Source organism: Penicillium verrucosum, assembly GCF_028828655.1.
Source record: "Penicillium verrucosum strain IBT 35672 chromosome Unknown utg000001l_segment0_segment0, whole genome shotgun sequence".
Lineage (NCBI taxonomy): Eukaryota > Fungi > Ascomycota > Eurotiomycetes > Eurotiales > Aspergillaceae > Penicillium > Penicillium verrucosum.
The window spans coordinates 2,011,885-2,027,911 of record NW_026643210.1 but is presented as its reverse complement, the minus strand read 5'-3'; the positions used below and the strand labels follow the sequence as shown (position 1 = coordinate 2,027,911).

Below are 16,027 nucleotides of genomic sequence, written 5' to 3'. Positions count from 1 at the left end.
ATCCGATCCCAGGTATCCCCCATTCAGAGTCAATAATGGCTATTACACCCGATACCCCAGAGAACGCTGCCAGGGAAACCTTACGCTGCCTTCGGAGCGTTGCAGAGTTCCAACAAATTCGATTACTTGTGGCCGGTGAACTCGCCGTTAGGAGGTATCTCCCTGGTCATCCGGTACAGGAGGTATGCCTTTTTTTGTTATCCGTGAATGGGGAAATATAAGAAATCCAAAGGAGAAACTAATTTGATTCTCGTGATAGAAAGAGAAAGTTGAATTTCTCGTCTTTCCTGGGGATGGGTTCGACCATCGGGTGGACGAGCTTCCCTCCGGGGTTTCGGACCTGCTGAAACTGAAACTACTGTCCATGGACCCAGAAAATTTTCAGCAACGACTTGGCTTCCTCGAATTCAAAGGTAGGCCCATTCGCTTCATACCAAAGGAAATAGTGAGTGAACAATATCATTGCCATTATGTTCTATTTACGTGCTGACCTATCAAAGTTACCCTACGTTCCGCAAGGAACACAAACCATTGCGGAGACCAGCATTGGTGATCTACCGTATACCACCGCTGTAGATACGCTTATTTACATGGTTATCAGTTACTCCATCCATTTGGGAAGTCAACCGCCAGATATATATGTTACAACAGTCACGGGTTTCATCCAAATCCTCCAATCACAGGGACCGATCATTTTCTCGCCCCAGCAGGAGGAATGTTTGGCTAGCTCATTAGACTGGCTTGCGAGCAATGGTATCTGGGGCAGAGAGTGGTGGAGGCAGCGTCTTCGCCTTCCCTGAAAGGAAAGGCGAGACCAGATCAGAATAGAATGTATCGATGGCATTTCGAGTCAATTCAAATTGGAACCCAATTCACAGTCTTTTTGCGTGCTTTAAAGGGAATGATTAGACGCAGCGGAGAGCAGGTATGAGCAAATCAGCTTCGTCTACATGATTTCGCCGAAAAAGAGGCTCATTGACATACAGGTGGCGGTCGTAGAACTTGATAAGAATGACAAAAAGTGCTTACGTTCAGTGGAAAGATTATTGCTTGAAACACAAAAGAAGCTCGCTTTAAAAATAACGCGAAGCCTCATGATACCATTTAACGCGCAAAATTCCTACAGGCACTCGCGGACAGGAACGTCAAACCTAACATGAATTAGATCTCTCATTCAAACAGGCAGAAAACTATTCCCCATAAAAGAAAATTACCGTTGAGTCCAGGCCACTATGGTTATGCTTTGGTTGATTAGAGCAGGGAGAAAGATGGAAACAAATACGTCTTAGTTGATTTAGGGCAAGACTGACGACTGTAATTGAGATAAATATATAATATAATAATACTATTTTTACATCCATAGTTGTTATAACTTTGGCGATAGTTCCCATTCTTAGTCTCTCAATAGGACATATAGGGTATGTGTGTAAGAAGATGTATGATATATAGTCACACCTAACAGAGAAGGGGAAAGTGTTCTTGACCTCTCCTTCTTGTTTGTCACTTTTCATCTCTTCACCTCCCCTCTTCACCTCTTATCTTCTCGTCTTCTCTTCGTAGTCTCACATCTTCCACGGGTGCTCTACCAGCTTATCTTGCAATCCACTTGCTCAGCACTGTTCTCTACCTTGATCTCTCCAACCTTATCCTTTCTTTCTCTCATTCCCCATTCCGAGGCACTGCCCTTCGCAAGAAAACATGCAGTCCTCCCAACAATGTGTCGGTAAGTCTGTGTCGAATTTGTCAATTTGGTTCTATTCTCTAATCCAACACAATGCCCAGCGTGGCCGAACGCGGATCCTGTGTTGACACAAGAACTCTTGGACTTGTTGCAACAAGCCATGCAGTACCATCAGCTCAAGAAAGGTACAAATGAAGGTATGTCTGCTCTTAAATTAATATCTTCGAGCTAACCATAGAGCTAATATTGGCCCAGTCACGAAGTCCGTGAGCCGAGGCACATCCGAAATCGTCGTTATGGCTGCCGACACTGTTCCTCTCGCGATAGTGATGCATCTTCCGTTGCTTTGCGAAGACAGACACGTCCCATATGTGTTTGTGCCTAATAAGACCGCGATTGGTCGAGCATGCGGTTCAGCCCGGCCGGTTATCGCGGCCACCATTACCTCGAACGATGCTAGTGACCTGGCTCCACAGATCCAGTGGATTAGGGACAAGGTGGAGCGACTTGGACTTTGAGAAATTTCTATCAAATGGATAAATGCGGGAGGATCTTTGACTACTGTGCTCTGGAAACTTTTTGCATCTTGCGTTGAGGCTTGCGCTGAGGCTCGTGTCGAGATGGCTACTGGTCCATCTCCTTAAGCCACCTGTGATTTCCTTTTCTTGCTTATTGCCTTTCAAATAAACCGGATTGAATACAGTCTTCCATCTATTATCGGTGATAATTTCACTCTTTCGGGACAAACCGTAGACCATATCTTGTTATGATGGATGGCTTGAATCGAGATACGCCCCCATATCACTCCCTGTGGAACACGTACCCCACAAAGAGCCGCATGAGAGACAGGGATTTCGAGGAGAAGCTGCGACTTGTGCAATATGGATATGGAAGCAGCCAGTTTTACTGTAGACACAGATGGGGTGTTTACGGAATATCGTTTTGATTGCACTATAATGTAAAATGTAAACAGGCAATGAATACATATGTAGATAGGATGGTGAAGTGAACATGTGCCCGTCACACGAGAAAAGCGAAAAGGCACCAGGCACAGCTACAGTTAATGCAGCGTACCAAAAGCCCATCCGCGTTGAATGTCTGATTTGCAGCAACCAGGGAAATACCAAGTCCTCTCTGCGTCAAGCCCACTCAAATACAAATATTTAGTTCCCATTCGCACACGTAACAACCACTGTGCGACAGACATGCGGACGACGCAAAACAACGTGGGTGAGAGCAGCTGTTTGATAGCTTAGACCCTGGTTGTTCTCCACTTTGGGGTGCAATACGCTCGCTGACTTCACTATCAAGATCTGGAAGAAGGCCATAGAGCCACATTGCTTCCTCGAGCGAAGCATCCAGTTCCGCACACACGGAATTCGAGGCAACAGCCAGCACGGTGCCATCATGATCATACATATACCAGCCGCCATTCCTAACGCCAACGGTACTCATTGGGTATTGTTCAGCCATTTCATTGAGCTCTCGGCGACTTTCCAGCATACCGATTGATTCGGGGATCGGTACGATGTATCGGGCCGGCGGCATTGCGAAAGTATTTACAAGGAGTAAATTCATGGAGAACAACCTGGTCGGTGGTATGAACAGTACGTGAATCGTAAAATAGTACGTTCGGGAGTGGAGGATCTCAAGAGGAGTGGATAATGTCCAGGCGTATTGGGGGGGGCAGAGGTCTCACGCGTTATTGATGTTGTACATCGTACATCACATGTCGCACAATGCATAGTAATGGGGGATGATTTTCCAGTAAACGTCAAAATCGAAAGGTAACCCTTGTCTGACTGCTCAGACTGCTGCTGCTGGAAGCTCGATATCGACAATCCACGGTGGTTGTATCAAAAGATCCTGGGAGCCCTCCATGGCGGCGTTGATAAAAAGTGTCTCCGAGCCTCGTTTCAGCGGATGCGGATCCCCAGAGCAATGACTTGTGAGAAAGCAATCTGTGGGATTTCCATCACGCTTGATCATGGATAGTGTGGATATGAGAACACAACTGTTCGTTATAATAAAGCCCCATTTTGTAAGTGAAACGAGTGGATACTTTCATCTAGGAAAGTGATACCCGTTTCTTTCTCCTCATCAAATAACTCTCGAGCTTCTCCGTAGTTGCCATAAAATTTCTGAATTAGTTGAGGATCCAAGGGTTGGGATTCTGCCGCTTTTCTCTGGAAGATTGGGGTGTCCATAGTCAAGTCATGGTTGCCGGCGATCACAAGTTCAAGAGGAGAATAGACGGCTCGTAAGAAGCGAATCGAGGCTTTGTACTCATCAATTTGTGACTCTGGTAGTGATATGGAGTACATTTTTTTTGTGGTCAAGTCGATGAGTCGAATGTATTCCATAGTGACCGCATTGTCTATGGATCATCCATAGATATAAGGTAAAGTGCCTCAGGCCGGATAGTATGGGGTAATGTTGGGTGCCTGGATGCCTGAGGCATATGGACCCACATGGGACAGATCCAGTTAGCTTGTCTCTCTCTTCTCTCTCTCCGTCCACTTCATACATCACGAATCCAACTGTGTTGTTTCTCCATAAGCATCCCTTCGTAGATTCTAAATATACACAAATTGAGCAAAAATAAGCAGCGAATACCAGTTCAGTAGAGGTTTGTATTCAAAGGTAAACCCACACACCCACACACCCACACACCCACAACGCCACTCCCAGGTTTATACCATATGAAGCGGGGTGTACGTGGGGAGACGTTATAAGTAAATGATGTATATAGCGATGATGCTAGTCGAGTGACAACTAAACCCAGAGTCTCAGTTTGATCAAGGTAGATTCAAAATAACGAAAGACCGCTAGAAAGATATGCCGAAGCCTTCTACCTCGCCACAACCTAACACTCTAAATTTGGCGGCAGCGTTTCAGGCTGAAGGATACCTATTCTGATTGATTAATATCGATGGTGCATATTCAAGAACCTTTTTTACCTTCAAAATCTTTGCAGGAAAATCAATGTTTACATCAGAAACCCATTGAGATAGGACTTGGACAACAAATAGCAACAGCCACATATCGTCGACATCAGATCAGAAAAAATGTCGTCAAAGCCCTTCGTTCTATTTTTCAACCCAGTGCAACATGCCATACCCTTCTTCCAAAAGCTGCAAGAGGTCGCGCACACGGAGGTTGTCACAAGCAAAAGCAGGAAGGAGTTTTTCAAGGATATCACGGACAAGTACAAGAATATCTTTGCCGTTTACCGGACATCTGCTAGCGGTACTGTGAGTATTCAATTACCTCTCAACAGTCTTTGTCCATCTCTAGTTGAGACACTGGTTGAAGGATATCACGGTCAACGTTAACATAGGATCTAATGCAGGTAGCCGGAAAATTTGATGCTGAGTTAATCGAGCGTTTGCCTCGAAGCTGCAAATATATATGCCATACTGGTGCCGGTATGCAAACGCACAGCTCCTACTAATTTGGAGATCTTCCACTTACTTGTCATCGTATAGGATATGACCCGATCGACACGAGTGCGTGCGCCAAAAGGGGCATCATAGTCACCAACGCTCCGGATCCTGTAACCGATGCGACCGCCGACTTGGCCATCTTCCTCATGTTGGGTTCCTTACGACACCTAAATCCATCTATGTCCTCTCTGCGTGCAGGGAATTTCAAGAAGGGGGTTGAATTCGGCCACGACCCCCAGGGCAAGACCCTGGGTATCCTTGGAATGGGGCGCATCGGCCGTGCTATCAAACACCGCTGCGATTCCTTCGGTCTCAAGACCGTCTACCACAACCGTAACCCTCTCCAGTTTGGACAGAATGCTGGGGCTGAGTACATATCATTCAGGAAGTTGCTTGCGGAGAGCGACATCATCAGTGTTAATGTACCTCTGAACGCCCACACGAAGCACTTGATTGGTGCAGCGGAGATCGCTCTGATGAAGCCTGGTGTTGTTCTCATCAACACAGCACGAGGTGCCATCATTGACGAGGCTGCCATGGCCGATGCGCTGGAAAGCAACCATATTGCCGCCGTGGGCTTGGACGTTTATGAGCGGGAGCCCGAAATCAATGAGAAGCTCATGAAGCAAGAGCGTGCCCTGATGGTTCCACACATGGGGACTCATACCACGGAGACACTGGGTAAGATGGAAAAATGGGCAATGGCGAACGTGCGGCGTGCGATTCTTGGTGAGCCGCTCCTGTCGCCTGTTCCGGAGCACCAGTCGCTGGTCAACAGTAAGACAGATTAAAGCCTGGATATAGTGGTTCTTGGTATATAAACAAATGCAATCAATGGCGTAATATTAAATAAGGTATCTTTTATTGCCGAACGACTTGAGAATTACTGAAGTCCCAAAAAGATCTCAGTCATTAGTAAAATATGTCTTGTAGTGCGCCGTGCTCTACTCATTTGATGACACCAAATTCATGATATAACTAACTATAAACCCCAGCAGAGAATCTTAGAACAAGGCCATGCTTAAGACCACATTGCCTATTTTGGTCTGGTGTTCTATTTTGGGATAATTACTAGGTAGTCACCAACATGTTTTGATGCAGATCTGGTTTGGTCTCTCACCTACCATACACAGGATTATAAGGCGCTATCTACATATCAGCTGACACTAGGAACATTGAAGTTATTAGTGCATATAAGTCAAATTGAGGGGTGAAGCCGATAGCATTTGAGCAGATTATCCCTGGGCAACTATTTGTTGTGCGGTTGAACTATCAGCCGATGCATTGAAGCGCACTCTCATCCCGAGGGTGTGAAGACCAACTCGTAACAATGACTACTTGGCATTTGGAGATTAACGACGCTGTTCATAAAAGGTCTCATTCTTCTCATTTGCAGCAAGCCCAGTCTATTATCCATATAGTTTACATTCAAGATTCAAGCAAATCCATACTTATCGCTCGCCCCCTCTCAGCCCTAAAAATGGTCAAAATCGCTCTACTCGGTGCCGCTGGTCAGATAGGCACCCCACTCAGTCTCCTGTGCAAAGCAGTATGTCCTCCCAACAAATTAACCTTGGAAGTTATCACACCCGAGGCTAAGTGTCTAACCAATGGAAGAGTGATCTATTTGACGAAATCTCACTCTATGATATTATTCATGTACCCGGCATTGCCACCGATTTGAACCATATCGACACCAGGGCCAGGGTCAGTGGCCACCTTCCCGAGGACTCCGGTCTTGAGAAGGCCCTCAATGGCGCAGATGTTGTCGTAGTAACCGCCGGTATCGCTCGCAAGCCTGGTATGACCAGGGATGGTAAGCAATGCCTTCATGTAGTGCTTGATCAACGTAAATTACTGACCATGATTACTTAGATTTGTTCAGAGTGAATATTACCCACCAACTGTCGGAGTGCTATAAAAAGGGGAATGTGTGGGAAGTCAAGTGCTAACTGCAACCCAGACCAACGCCAGCATCATTCAAGACATCTTCACTGAGATCGCGGCCACATGCCCACAAGCGATGTGTTGTGTTGTTACGAATCCGGTCAACTCGACTTTGCCAGTGGCCACTGAGGTACTGAAGAAAGCCGGTGTTTTTAATCCCACCCATATCTTCGGTGTGACAACCTTGGATGTTGTTCGTGCCTCTACATTTGCTGCCCACGCCTTGGGCGACAATGTTGATCCCAAGGACTTCAAGGTCCCGGTCATTGGTGGTCACAGCGGTGCTACCATTCTTCCCCTGTACAGTCAGGCTCAGCCTCCAGTCAACTTGGATGATGAAACTCTGGCAAATGTGATTAATCGTAAGTTTACCATGATCCGAGCGGCAAAAGTTACTTTACCAACCATACCAACAGGTGTTCAATTTGGTGGCGACGAAATTGTCAAGAGCAAGCAGGGGGCTGGAAGCGCCACGACGTGCATGGCCTACGCTGGTTTCCGCTTCGTCAAGGCTCTTCTTGCAGGTAAAAGGGGAGAGTCTATTACCGAGGAAGCCTTTGTCTACCTGCCGGGGATTCCTGGAGGCAAGGAGATTTCCGCTGATCTTGGAGTTGACTACTTCGCTGTCAAGATCCAGCTTGGAAAGGCGGGTGCTATGAAGGCCTTACCTATTGGCAAAATATCTGAACATGAGACTAAATTGCTCGAGGTGGCTCTCAGGGACCTCAAGGCAAATATCGCTACGAGCCTGTCTTTCATGGTATAGTCGCTTTCAATCAGCCTACAGTATTAGGAACCTGAAAGTGGATTGATGTACCTAAGGTCTCACGTCTAAGGTGTTTATATGTGACAGAAATATGTGATCAATGTTGTATCTAGTCATGGGTTCTATGGGGCTCGCAAATAGTAATAACGAAATATATTCACCGATATAGAATAGGGAAGATTTCGGAGACGAGGTGAGGATGCTCACAAATGAGAGTGAATAGACCGATATTTCAGACTGTTTAATCAAACCCACCACTATCCTTTCAGAAAATAAAAGCAATCGGCGAGGATAAAGCGGTGGCATGTTAGTCCCCACCACAGTATTCACACCCAAGAGCCCAGCCACGTAGGCAATGTCCTAAGCTTTGGACTCGGTCCAAGTGCCCGCTTGCTCTCTGCAACAGCATGGATTAATTCACTTGCAAAGCCTTGGCGACCAGCATCCCCGGATGACCCCGATCTAAGAGCATATTCCTCCGACAAGACTCGATGAACCTCCCATCTTGCATCCTCTTGTCCCTCGGGGGACTCAACAATGTCTTCTTTCTGAAGCTCCCACCCTGCCTTTTGCGCCACCGCACAAATCATGGGTGGGGATATAATGGATTGAACATTATCATCCCGGTCCAAGGTGTGGTCTCTAGAGTTGAACTCAGCCTGTGAGATTGCTGCTAGCAGATGTGGCAGAGCGGCGATATCGCCGCGGACATCGAGGGAGTACTCCGAAATGAGAAGGTGTTTCGTTCTTCCGCGGAGAGCTGCCAGCATTGGCAGCAACGCGCTGGCAGATGGCAGGTACCAAACCGAATGCACAAACATAGCATAGTCATAGACTTGCTCTGAAACGCTTGAATCGAGGAACTCTTCCAGGGTTGATTGATAGAATGTCATTCGGTCACCGATGGGATTCTGCTTTAGTTTGTCCTGTGTTTCTCCTAGAGTCATAGGTGCGCCTGGTGGGATTATCAGCTCGACTCTTGTACCATTGATTCAAATTAATCTAACCGTAGTCCAATGGTGCCGGGTCAATTCCTGTGACATGGCCCTGGTCGCCCACCATATAGGCCGCCACCAAGGTGAAATCTCCTTGTCCGCAACCAATCTCGAGGATCTTTGAGCCCGGGGGATATTCCATTTGTTCAAAAGGTCGAGCCTATGTTGAATTTGAGGTTTCGATGACCCACCATCGGAAAGCTTCGCGATGTTGATCAGGTCTGGAGACATTGCTGCTGGTTGTACAATGTAGAAAGCTGGAGACTATGAAGGATTATATGTGTGTGCCCACCTGCTTGGCCGCCACCTTCTCCTCCACTCCGTATGTTGTACTCCGTAGGTTGCAATTGAGTGACATTTTAAATGAGTCACATTATAAATTAAGGCTTTCAGTAACAACTGAGTCAGACACCATGTCGCATTTGTCTTAGTGCCGGGATAAACCCGGAGGTACCGGGGACCACCCATGGACGACAGGGGTTCGATATTGGGGCGGAGGTTAGAATGAAAAGAAGTAAACAGATAATTGCAGCAGAGTCAAGAGGAAAGAGAGAAGAAAAGGGGAACCCAGAGCAGGGAAACACCCTTATAAGGTGTAAAAGTTGATACCACCTGAACGTAGAGACTGACACTATATAGCAGAGAGTATCAAGGTTAGCTTGCCCCCTTCAATACACATCCTTTTGACAGATACGGTATGTTGTATTGAGTTTATGATCGAAGCCTCTAAGATCATATCACTTCTCGATCGGACAATGATGTTGTGATTCTCTAAAGGCCTAGAAAAACGACTCCGTTCTATAGCTTTCCTCGATTCAAGAATCGCACAGGGAGATCAACATGCCGCGCCCGCAGATATTCCGCCACATTCTTCCCCAGGAAATCCACCGTGGTGGTCACACCGACACCTCGGTCCAGTAGATTGCGAAACAGGAAATGCACCGCATGAAGGCTAGGCAACTCAAAGCGCTCAATTGATAACTTCTGGTTCTCGTGCCCAATATCACCCAACAGATCTTGCGCCTTGTCAACAGACAGCAAAGTCCGCAGCCATTGGTACTCGTCACGGTGACGCACCCAGAAGCCGCAGTTAGCGTCAGCACCTTTGTCCCCAGAGCGTCCATGAACGATCCAGCCTAGAGGGCCACGAGTCGTCGGCCCAAAGTCGCGGATAAGGTTGACGGGTCCGTCAGTGTGAGTGATGGGCTGCGAGGGTTGACGTGATGGATATGTCCTAGTGTTTGTCGGAGGTGAGATATTGAGAGTCTGCGTGGATTCCGCCAGCTTCCAGGGCATGTGAACGCGGTGCTGGACTGCGGATTGTGGCAGCAAGCTGACATAGTACTCAAAGATGGCACGCGGGAATCCCTGGCGCATATCCAAGTGAAACGTAGCGCCAGGGTAGCCCTGCATGATGTTATCGGTGATGGGTTTGAGGAACCGTGTTGGTGCAAGGTCCTCTGCATTTCGTGCCTGTACAACGACGCGCAGCGGCACAGTAGCACGGTTCTGGTTGCGTGGGTTAGGGAGAGAAGAGCCTAATAAATCAAAATTAAGCGATGTATACTTGTCCGAATAAGGTGACAACAATTGGCGAATCTGTGTCTCCAGCATGCGGGCTTTGGCTTCGATATCTAAACCGGTCAAAAACCACCATGCCTCTGCCTGAAACCCGCCTCGCGCAGTGATACCAACCTTAGTGGTAGGCGGAGGAGGACCGGATCGTACCCCATGAACAGCCACACGGTTGACGCCACGCTGTGAGAAGTGTATACCATTGAGGACCGCAGTGACATCGGAGTTGAAGTACCAAGGGCCTTGTATTTCATAGAGCAGTTGGGATGTGCAAGTATCGACAGTTACAGCCCCACCGGTAGCATGTGCCTGTTTGGTGATCACAACGTCGCCTTCGGCAGAGATCTCGGCGATGGGATATCCAATATTGGTCCAGCCATCTCCATCTGCGTGCTCTAGGGCTTTGAAGCCTGTAAAGTTGCCACCGCAGACATAGTTGCTACACTCAATCAGATGGCCTGCCACAAACGCATTCGCCAGCTTATCAAGCTCATCTCGCTTCCAGTCATGGTACCAGTAAGCAGCTCCGATGACAGGTGAAGCATCCGAGACCCGCCCACATAATACGATGTCGGCACCATCTGCGAGTGCAGCCGCAATGCCGAGACCACCGAGATAACACTGCGCATAGATAGGCTTGAATGACCAATCTGCCAATCGCTCGCCTGTGTAGACGTTGCGAAATTCAGACCCGGAAGTCAATCCCTTCTGGACAGTAGATAGCACTTCATCCCCAGAAACCCATGCAATCTAGCATCCAAATCAGCAACTTTTGATCGATCTTAGCAAGGCACTGGCTGACTGACCTTCAAGTCCAATTTCTTTGCCTCAACCATACGCATCACCACCTCGTAGAGGCCCTTGGTGTCGGTCACTCCAGCATTGACCGCGAGCTTAATTCCATACTTGGCCAAATCATTCAGAGCTGGTTCAAGTGCTTCGAGGAAGGAGAGATCGTAGGCCGGAGCTGTTGGTTCTTGGGAGCTTGCCTGGTCCACTCGCCGACCCGCGGCAGTGGCCATGTTAAACTCGCTCATGAAATCAGCAATGATCACATCGATAGGATCGGTTGGGTAGTGATGCGCAAATTCAGCGATAGCCTGACGCCGGTCTGAGGCAGAGCCCGAGGCACCTAATTGGTCAGTTGGAGTACATCATGATATGCAAGTATACTAACCTGCAATGCGAATTGGACGGCCCTTGTATGTCATTGTGTCCAAATATTGTCTTGTATACCTGTACAAACACAGAGGTAGTAGAATATCAGGCAATAAATGATTGAGCTTAGGTTTTCCCCTTTGTTTCCTTCACATCGCTTGCGTCACACGGCCGAGGTGAGCGTGTCCCTCGGCTGATAATGCGGGGTTGATAGAACGAGGGGAGATCTACTCTCTGGTCTTTGTGATGAAGTACGGGGAGATTTGTAAGGTTCACATTTTTTTTCTTTTCATTCGGAAGGGATCCCATTCGGCTATTGGGTTATTGAAGCCTCTTGGTCTGAGTGGTATGGGGAGTTTCAAACTGCCGATGCGATATCAGATATCAGCTAGATTACCGCCTTTAGACTAGCGTGTTTGATATACTTCATCCCAAAGAGTGCCCCTGTTAATTTAGGGGATTGATATAACCACCCCCCTTTGGATCAGACCACCCCCCCCTGCCTGAAAAATCAGTCACCGCCTACCTAATCTAGTAATATCTCTGCCTCGATATCTACACCTACCTACCGCTTACCTCACCACCTTCGAGGTTTCACACCGCCTTCGTGTCAAACTCCCCCGCACTATAGGACGACAGCAGATACCTACAATTTGTATGCAAACACATAGTAAAAACAAGTCACTTTTGTCAATAATGCAATTCTGGTTTACATACATTAACTTACCTTCTCCCAACTCATTTTTTCATCCGTATTTGCACCAAATCATCAGTTTTAATCCTTTTTTTCATCATTTCCATCCTGTTTTTTGTCATTCCAGCAACCAAAATGGCCTCTTTAGGCCTGGCATACCTTGATCCGTCGGGTTCCGACCCTAGTTCGGACGGGGACGGGGACGTGGAACTAGTAGTGCTGAAGCTAGCAGTACTAAAGGTGATAGCGCTGGAGCAGGGCGTGGACGTGGTCGGGGACGTGGACGTGGAGGAAAACGCGCGCGGGGAGGTGCCTAAGAAGCAGGATAAGCAATTTATAGAGTAGATCAATGCAGAAATGAATGAATTGTACGATTTTTTCTGATTAAAATGATGCATTTTTTACTATGTAAACCAGAATTACTATGGTGGTGGCAGAATTATATGGCAGAAAACTCTGTAGTGGCAGAAATTATGGCAGAATTCAGAGTCGCACCCGATGTGGAAAGCGGTGACTGATTTTTCAGGCAGGGGGGTGGTCTGATCCAAAGGGGGGTGGTTATATCAATCCCCTTAATTTATTATTAGTTATTGATTATTATATATTTGATAGGGAATTATGTATTCAGGATATCATTAAGAGAAGACAAGGTTTTCTGGTTAAGAGAAGATAACAACGCTGATGTTAACACCCAAGTGGTTTTCGATAACTCCATACATGCATAAAGGCATAAACATCCATGGATGTCAATCGCGAATTACCTACGACGCCTCGAGGTGGTCGGCATTTCTTCAAAGGCGTCATCGTCATCATCGTCGTCATCAATACCATCGCTGATGACACTCATGTTACGGGTGGAGCGGCTAGGTCGTGATGACTGAGGCGCGGTGGCCTGCGAAGCGGAGAAGTTGAGCGTAGACTGAGCTGGCTTACCGCGCGCAGTGGCCCGACGAGAAGCAGTCCCACCAACAGTAACCGATGACGGAGCTGGCGAGGCTGCCGCGCGTCCACCGCGGCGCTGAGTCGTCGTTGTCGTAGGGGCAGGTTTTCGTGGCTTCGCAGTAGTAGTAGAGCGAGGCTGCTTGACGAAGAGTGCCTGGGAATCATCGTCCTCATCATCGGAAATGACATTGGCTATAACATCGTGGTCATCATCATCATCATCATCATCATCATCCAGCATAATCACGTCTGATTCTTCATCTGAAACTGCTTGCTTTTTGCGACCCTTCGTAGGTTTTGTTTCCGGTGTAGGTTTGGACTTGTTGGTTCGCAGACCAGACGTCCCACCTCGACCACGACCCCTACCACGACCGCGAATAGAGGCTGCAGCACGACCACGAGCGGGCACTGTCCCATCTTCTCCAGCTTCGTCTTCTGCTGGATCCCCACCTTCATTGTCAGAATGAATAAGTGCACCAGGCTGGTCTTCCCACACGCCATCAAACTCGGAATCCCAACCATCTGGCTTTGGCTTGAAGCGCTTCTTTCCGCGAGTTCGCTTCTTCACGCCTTTTGAAAACATGGTTTCCATCTGACCGCGATATTTCTCCATAGCACTGACTAGCGAGCTTTGCTCCCCCTCCTCGTCATCCATTTCGTCCTCCTCGCGATCCAAGGCCAACAAGTGTTTTACCTGGCTCTCGAGGGATTCATTGACGAACATCTCCATTGCATGCTTGTCATCCTTGTCGATGAACTGGGCAACGGCATCCCCAAAGGAATTCTGCGGCAGAATGCTTAATGACTGTGATGAGAGGAACTCGCGCACTAGCTGTTCGACTTTCACAGTGTCAAGGGCCGATAGATGAGAGACAGCCGATTCATCCATGGATTTATCATCTTTGCGCGACGTAGAAGCGGTTTTTTTCTTGCGGTAGAATTGCACCACGTCATTCACATTAGCTACCTTACCAATGAAGCGGTTGGAGAATCGCTGTGGGTTTTCACAATCGTAACTACCTCCTTCAGGCGTGGAAGTCTCCACGCGGAGGCGAACGAGAGGAAGCGGAGCCTCCGGTGAGTCATCCTCGTCCTCATCAATGCGGTCGCCTTGCATCTCTAGCCATTCTGCGTTGGCTTCTTCGATCAGCTCTTCGACAATGGACATGAGGAATCGAGTTACTTCAGTGCGATTGTTCTCCTTGCGTGCAAGCTTTTGGGCTCCCTTTTCTTCGGATAATACAATTTCTCGCATCACAAACGGTCGCACTGTCTTTAATCGGATAGGTTCGTTTTTAAATTCTCGGCCATTTACGCTCAAAATCGAGACCTGTTTTGCGACGGCCTCTCCAGGTACCAAGGACGTTGCGACAGACGATCCTGGTTGCATAACATGGAATTTGGTCTCTGGGTTGAGCTTAGGATCAATCAGACATTCATGTTCATGGCCCCAGACGACCAAATCGAGAAATTCGGGAAGAAAATTCTCCGGCAGGTAACTGGTTTCTGTATGGGCATGATGATTCTGATGCACAGACATCAAATTGAACCAGTCATTTTTCTGCACAGACGGTTGGAAGAATTTAACCTTGCCGTCACGAAAGGTGCGGAACAGTCGCTCGTCTCGAACGTTGCTCATTCCGTACAACGCAAGCTTTGTCCGCCCTTTCTGTAGCAAGACAGGCTTAATTTGAATGTTGTCTGACTCCGGAGTCCGGCCGTAGTAGTTGAGAAGGCCGGACACTTGCAATAGATCCAATGCGGCCAGATGACCCTCTCCCGAGGGATCGTCGTGATTTCCGTGGATAGAGAAGATAGGGATGGCGACATTCATATCCAGGTCCTCATAGTTGACATGGTTGAACGCCCCCTGGAAGTTCTCACTTGCATCGCTGAGCATCTCTAGCTCACAGGGCTTGTCCCCGAAACAGTTCATTCGAATTGACCGCATGACCTGGTACATGGATTTTCGCGATGGCTTATTCTCATGGAACAAGTCACCGGCCAAGAGTACCATATCGACATCCCGTTCCTTGGCCAGGCACATTATTTCGTGGAAGCTCTTCCAGCTGTCGTCCCCACGGATCGGGTCTCGCTCGTTGTAACCGACATGATTATCGGTGGAGATGAGAATGCGAATGGTTTCCGCATCTACAGATATATGAGTAGTCTGAATAGCGATTCGGTGTCAAGAGCACCTTACCATTTGCTCCAGGCATTTTGGTTGACCGAACTCACGTGTCTCATCCAGCACTGGCCGGTGGGGGGCGGGTGATTGGGGTTGATGAGATAACCAGGGGGGAATGACTAGAAAAATATCGTGTCTCAATGAGCCATTCCAGAAGAATCACATCAAATTCGCAACTGATTCGTACTGAGAGAATGGATGATACACCCGGGCTCGCTGATTTGGCCTTCTGTCGCGCTGTCACGTGCTGAACGCGTTTTAGATAGCGGCCATTCAGTATAAATTGTGTTGTAGGGGACACAAGGCGGGAAAATTTCTACTTTAGATACTACTAGGGCTATATATGTATGATATGGTCAAAAAAAGGTATTATTTCTATCTCTTATCAAGTCTTATGAAATCTTTTTTTTTTTTTGAATAGAGCCGCATATGCCGCATCTCGCAACGCGTACGAGTACATAGCGGCCCTATTCGCTTTTATTGCCAGCAGAAAATTGTAAATTAACTCAGCAAGAGCCTCTCCTCTTAACTACGTAACTACCTAGGTAGTCATGAATGTTATATTATGTATGAAAAAACATCAAAAAGCCCGTTTATAGGAAAGACACCTATTCTCCAATTTACGACCGATCCAG

At 47.7% G+C, this 16,027-nt stretch overlaps 10 protein-coding genes across 10 annotated transcripts; 5 read left to right on the top strand and 5 right to left on the bottom strand.

Annotated features, from left to right (window-relative positions):
• Positions 1–35: 35 nt before the first annotated feature.
• On the top strand, positions 36–800 carry N7516_000728 (uncharacterized protein; the record flags this gene model as incomplete). Its single annotated transcript, XM_057213450.1, has 3 exons — positions 36–182; positions 260–445; positions 501–800. The coding sequence occupies 3 exons, from the start codon at positions 36–38 to the stop codon at positions 798–800; spliced, it is 633 nt and encodes a 210-aa protein (XP_057075333.1).
• Positions 801–1,698: 898 nt separating this feature from the next.
• Positions 1,699–2,199, top strand: N7516_000727 (uncharacterized protein; the record flags this gene model as incomplete). Its single annotated transcript, XM_057213449.1, has 3 exons — positions 1,699–1,723; positions 1,783–1,878; positions 1,937–2,199. The coding sequence occupies 3 exons, from the start codon at positions 1,699–1,701 to the stop codon at positions 2,197–2,199; spliced, it is 384 nt and encodes a 127-aa protein (XP_057075332.1).
• Positions 2,200–2,844: 645 nt separating this feature from the next.
• Positions 2,845–3,229, bottom strand: N7516_000726 (uncharacterized protein; the record flags this gene model as incomplete). Its single annotated transcript, XM_057213448.1, has 2 exons — positions 2,845–2,921; positions 2,971–3,229. The coding sequence occupies 2 exons, from the start codon at positions 3,227–3,229 to the stop codon at positions 2,845–2,847; spliced, it is 336 nt and encodes a 111-aa protein (XP_057075331.1).
• A 258-nt stretch (positions 3,230–3,487) lies between these two features.
• N7516_000725 (uncharacterized protein) lies at positions 3,488–4,005 on the bottom strand (the record flags this gene model as incomplete). Its single annotated transcript, XM_057213447.1, has 2 exons — positions 3,488–3,695; positions 3,734–4,005. 2 exons carry the CDS (start codon positions 4,003–4,005, stop codon positions 3,488–3,490), a joined length of 480 nt encoding a protein of 159 aa, XP_057075330.1.
• Positions 4,006–4,749: 744 nt separating this feature from the next.
• On the top strand, positions 4,750–5,918 carry N7516_000724 (D-mandelate dehydrogenase-like dehydrogenase; the record flags this gene model as incomplete). The annotated part of the gene is made up of 3 exons (XM_057213446.1): positions 4,750–4,935; positions 5,034–5,109; positions 5,170–5,918. 3 exons carry the CDS (start codon positions 4,750–4,752, stop codon positions 5,916–5,918), a joined length of 1,011 nt encoding a protein of 336 aa, XP_057075329.1.
• A 689-nt stretch (positions 5,919–6,607) lies between these two features.
• On the top strand, positions 6,608–7,840 carry N7516_000723 (malate dehydrogenase; the record flags this gene model as incomplete). Its single annotated transcript, XM_057213445.1, has 5 exons — positions 6,608–6,676; positions 6,745–6,943; positions 7,003–7,013; positions 7,091–7,436; positions 7,491–7,840. The coding sequence occupies 5 exons, from the start codon at positions 6,608–6,610 to the stop codon at positions 7,838–7,840; spliced, it is 975 nt and encodes a 324-aa protein (XP_057075328.1).
• A 326-nt stretch (positions 7,841–8,166) lies between these two features.
• N7516_000722 (class I SAM-dependent methyltransferase) lies at positions 8,167–8,977 on the bottom strand (the record flags this gene model as incomplete). Its single annotated transcript, XM_057213444.1, has 2 exons — positions 8,167–8,795; positions 8,848–8,977. 2 exons carry the CDS (start codon positions 8,975–8,977, stop codon positions 8,167–8,169), a joined length of 759 nt encoding a protein of 252 aa, XP_057075327.1.
• Positions 8,978–9,633: 656 nt separating this feature from the next.
• Positions 9,634–11,621, bottom strand: N7516_000721 (acyclic terpene utilization AtuA family protein; the record flags this gene model as incomplete). The annotated part of the gene is made up of 3 exons (XM_057213443.1): positions 9,634–11,160; positions 11,217–11,542; positions 11,588–11,621. 3 exons carry the CDS (start codon positions 11,619–11,621, stop codon positions 9,634–9,636), a joined length of 1,887 nt encoding a protein of 628 aa, XP_057075326.1.
• A 776-nt stretch (positions 11,622–12,397) lies between these two features.
• Positions 12,398–12,607, top strand: N7516_000720 (uncharacterized protein; the record flags this gene model as incomplete). Its single annotated transcript, XM_057213442.1, has 1 exon — positions 12,398–12,607. One exon carries the CDS (start codon positions 12,398–12,400, stop codon positions 12,605–12,607), a length of 210 nt encoding a protein of 69 aa, XP_057075325.1.
• A 412-nt stretch (positions 12,608–13,019) lies between these two features.
• N7516_000719 (MRX complex nuclease subunit) lies at positions 13,020–15,485 on the bottom strand (the record flags this gene model as incomplete). Its single annotated transcript, XM_057213441.1, has 2 exons — positions 15,408–15,485; positions 13,020–15,355 (listed from the first exon to the last, which is right to left on the bottom strand). Exons 1-2 carry the CDS (start codon positions 15,421–15,423, stop codon positions 13,020–13,022), a joined length of 2,352 nt encoding a protein of 783 aa, XP_057075324.1. The 5' UTR covers positions 15,424–15,485.
• Between the last annotated feature and the right edge of the window lie 542 nt (positions 15,486–16,027).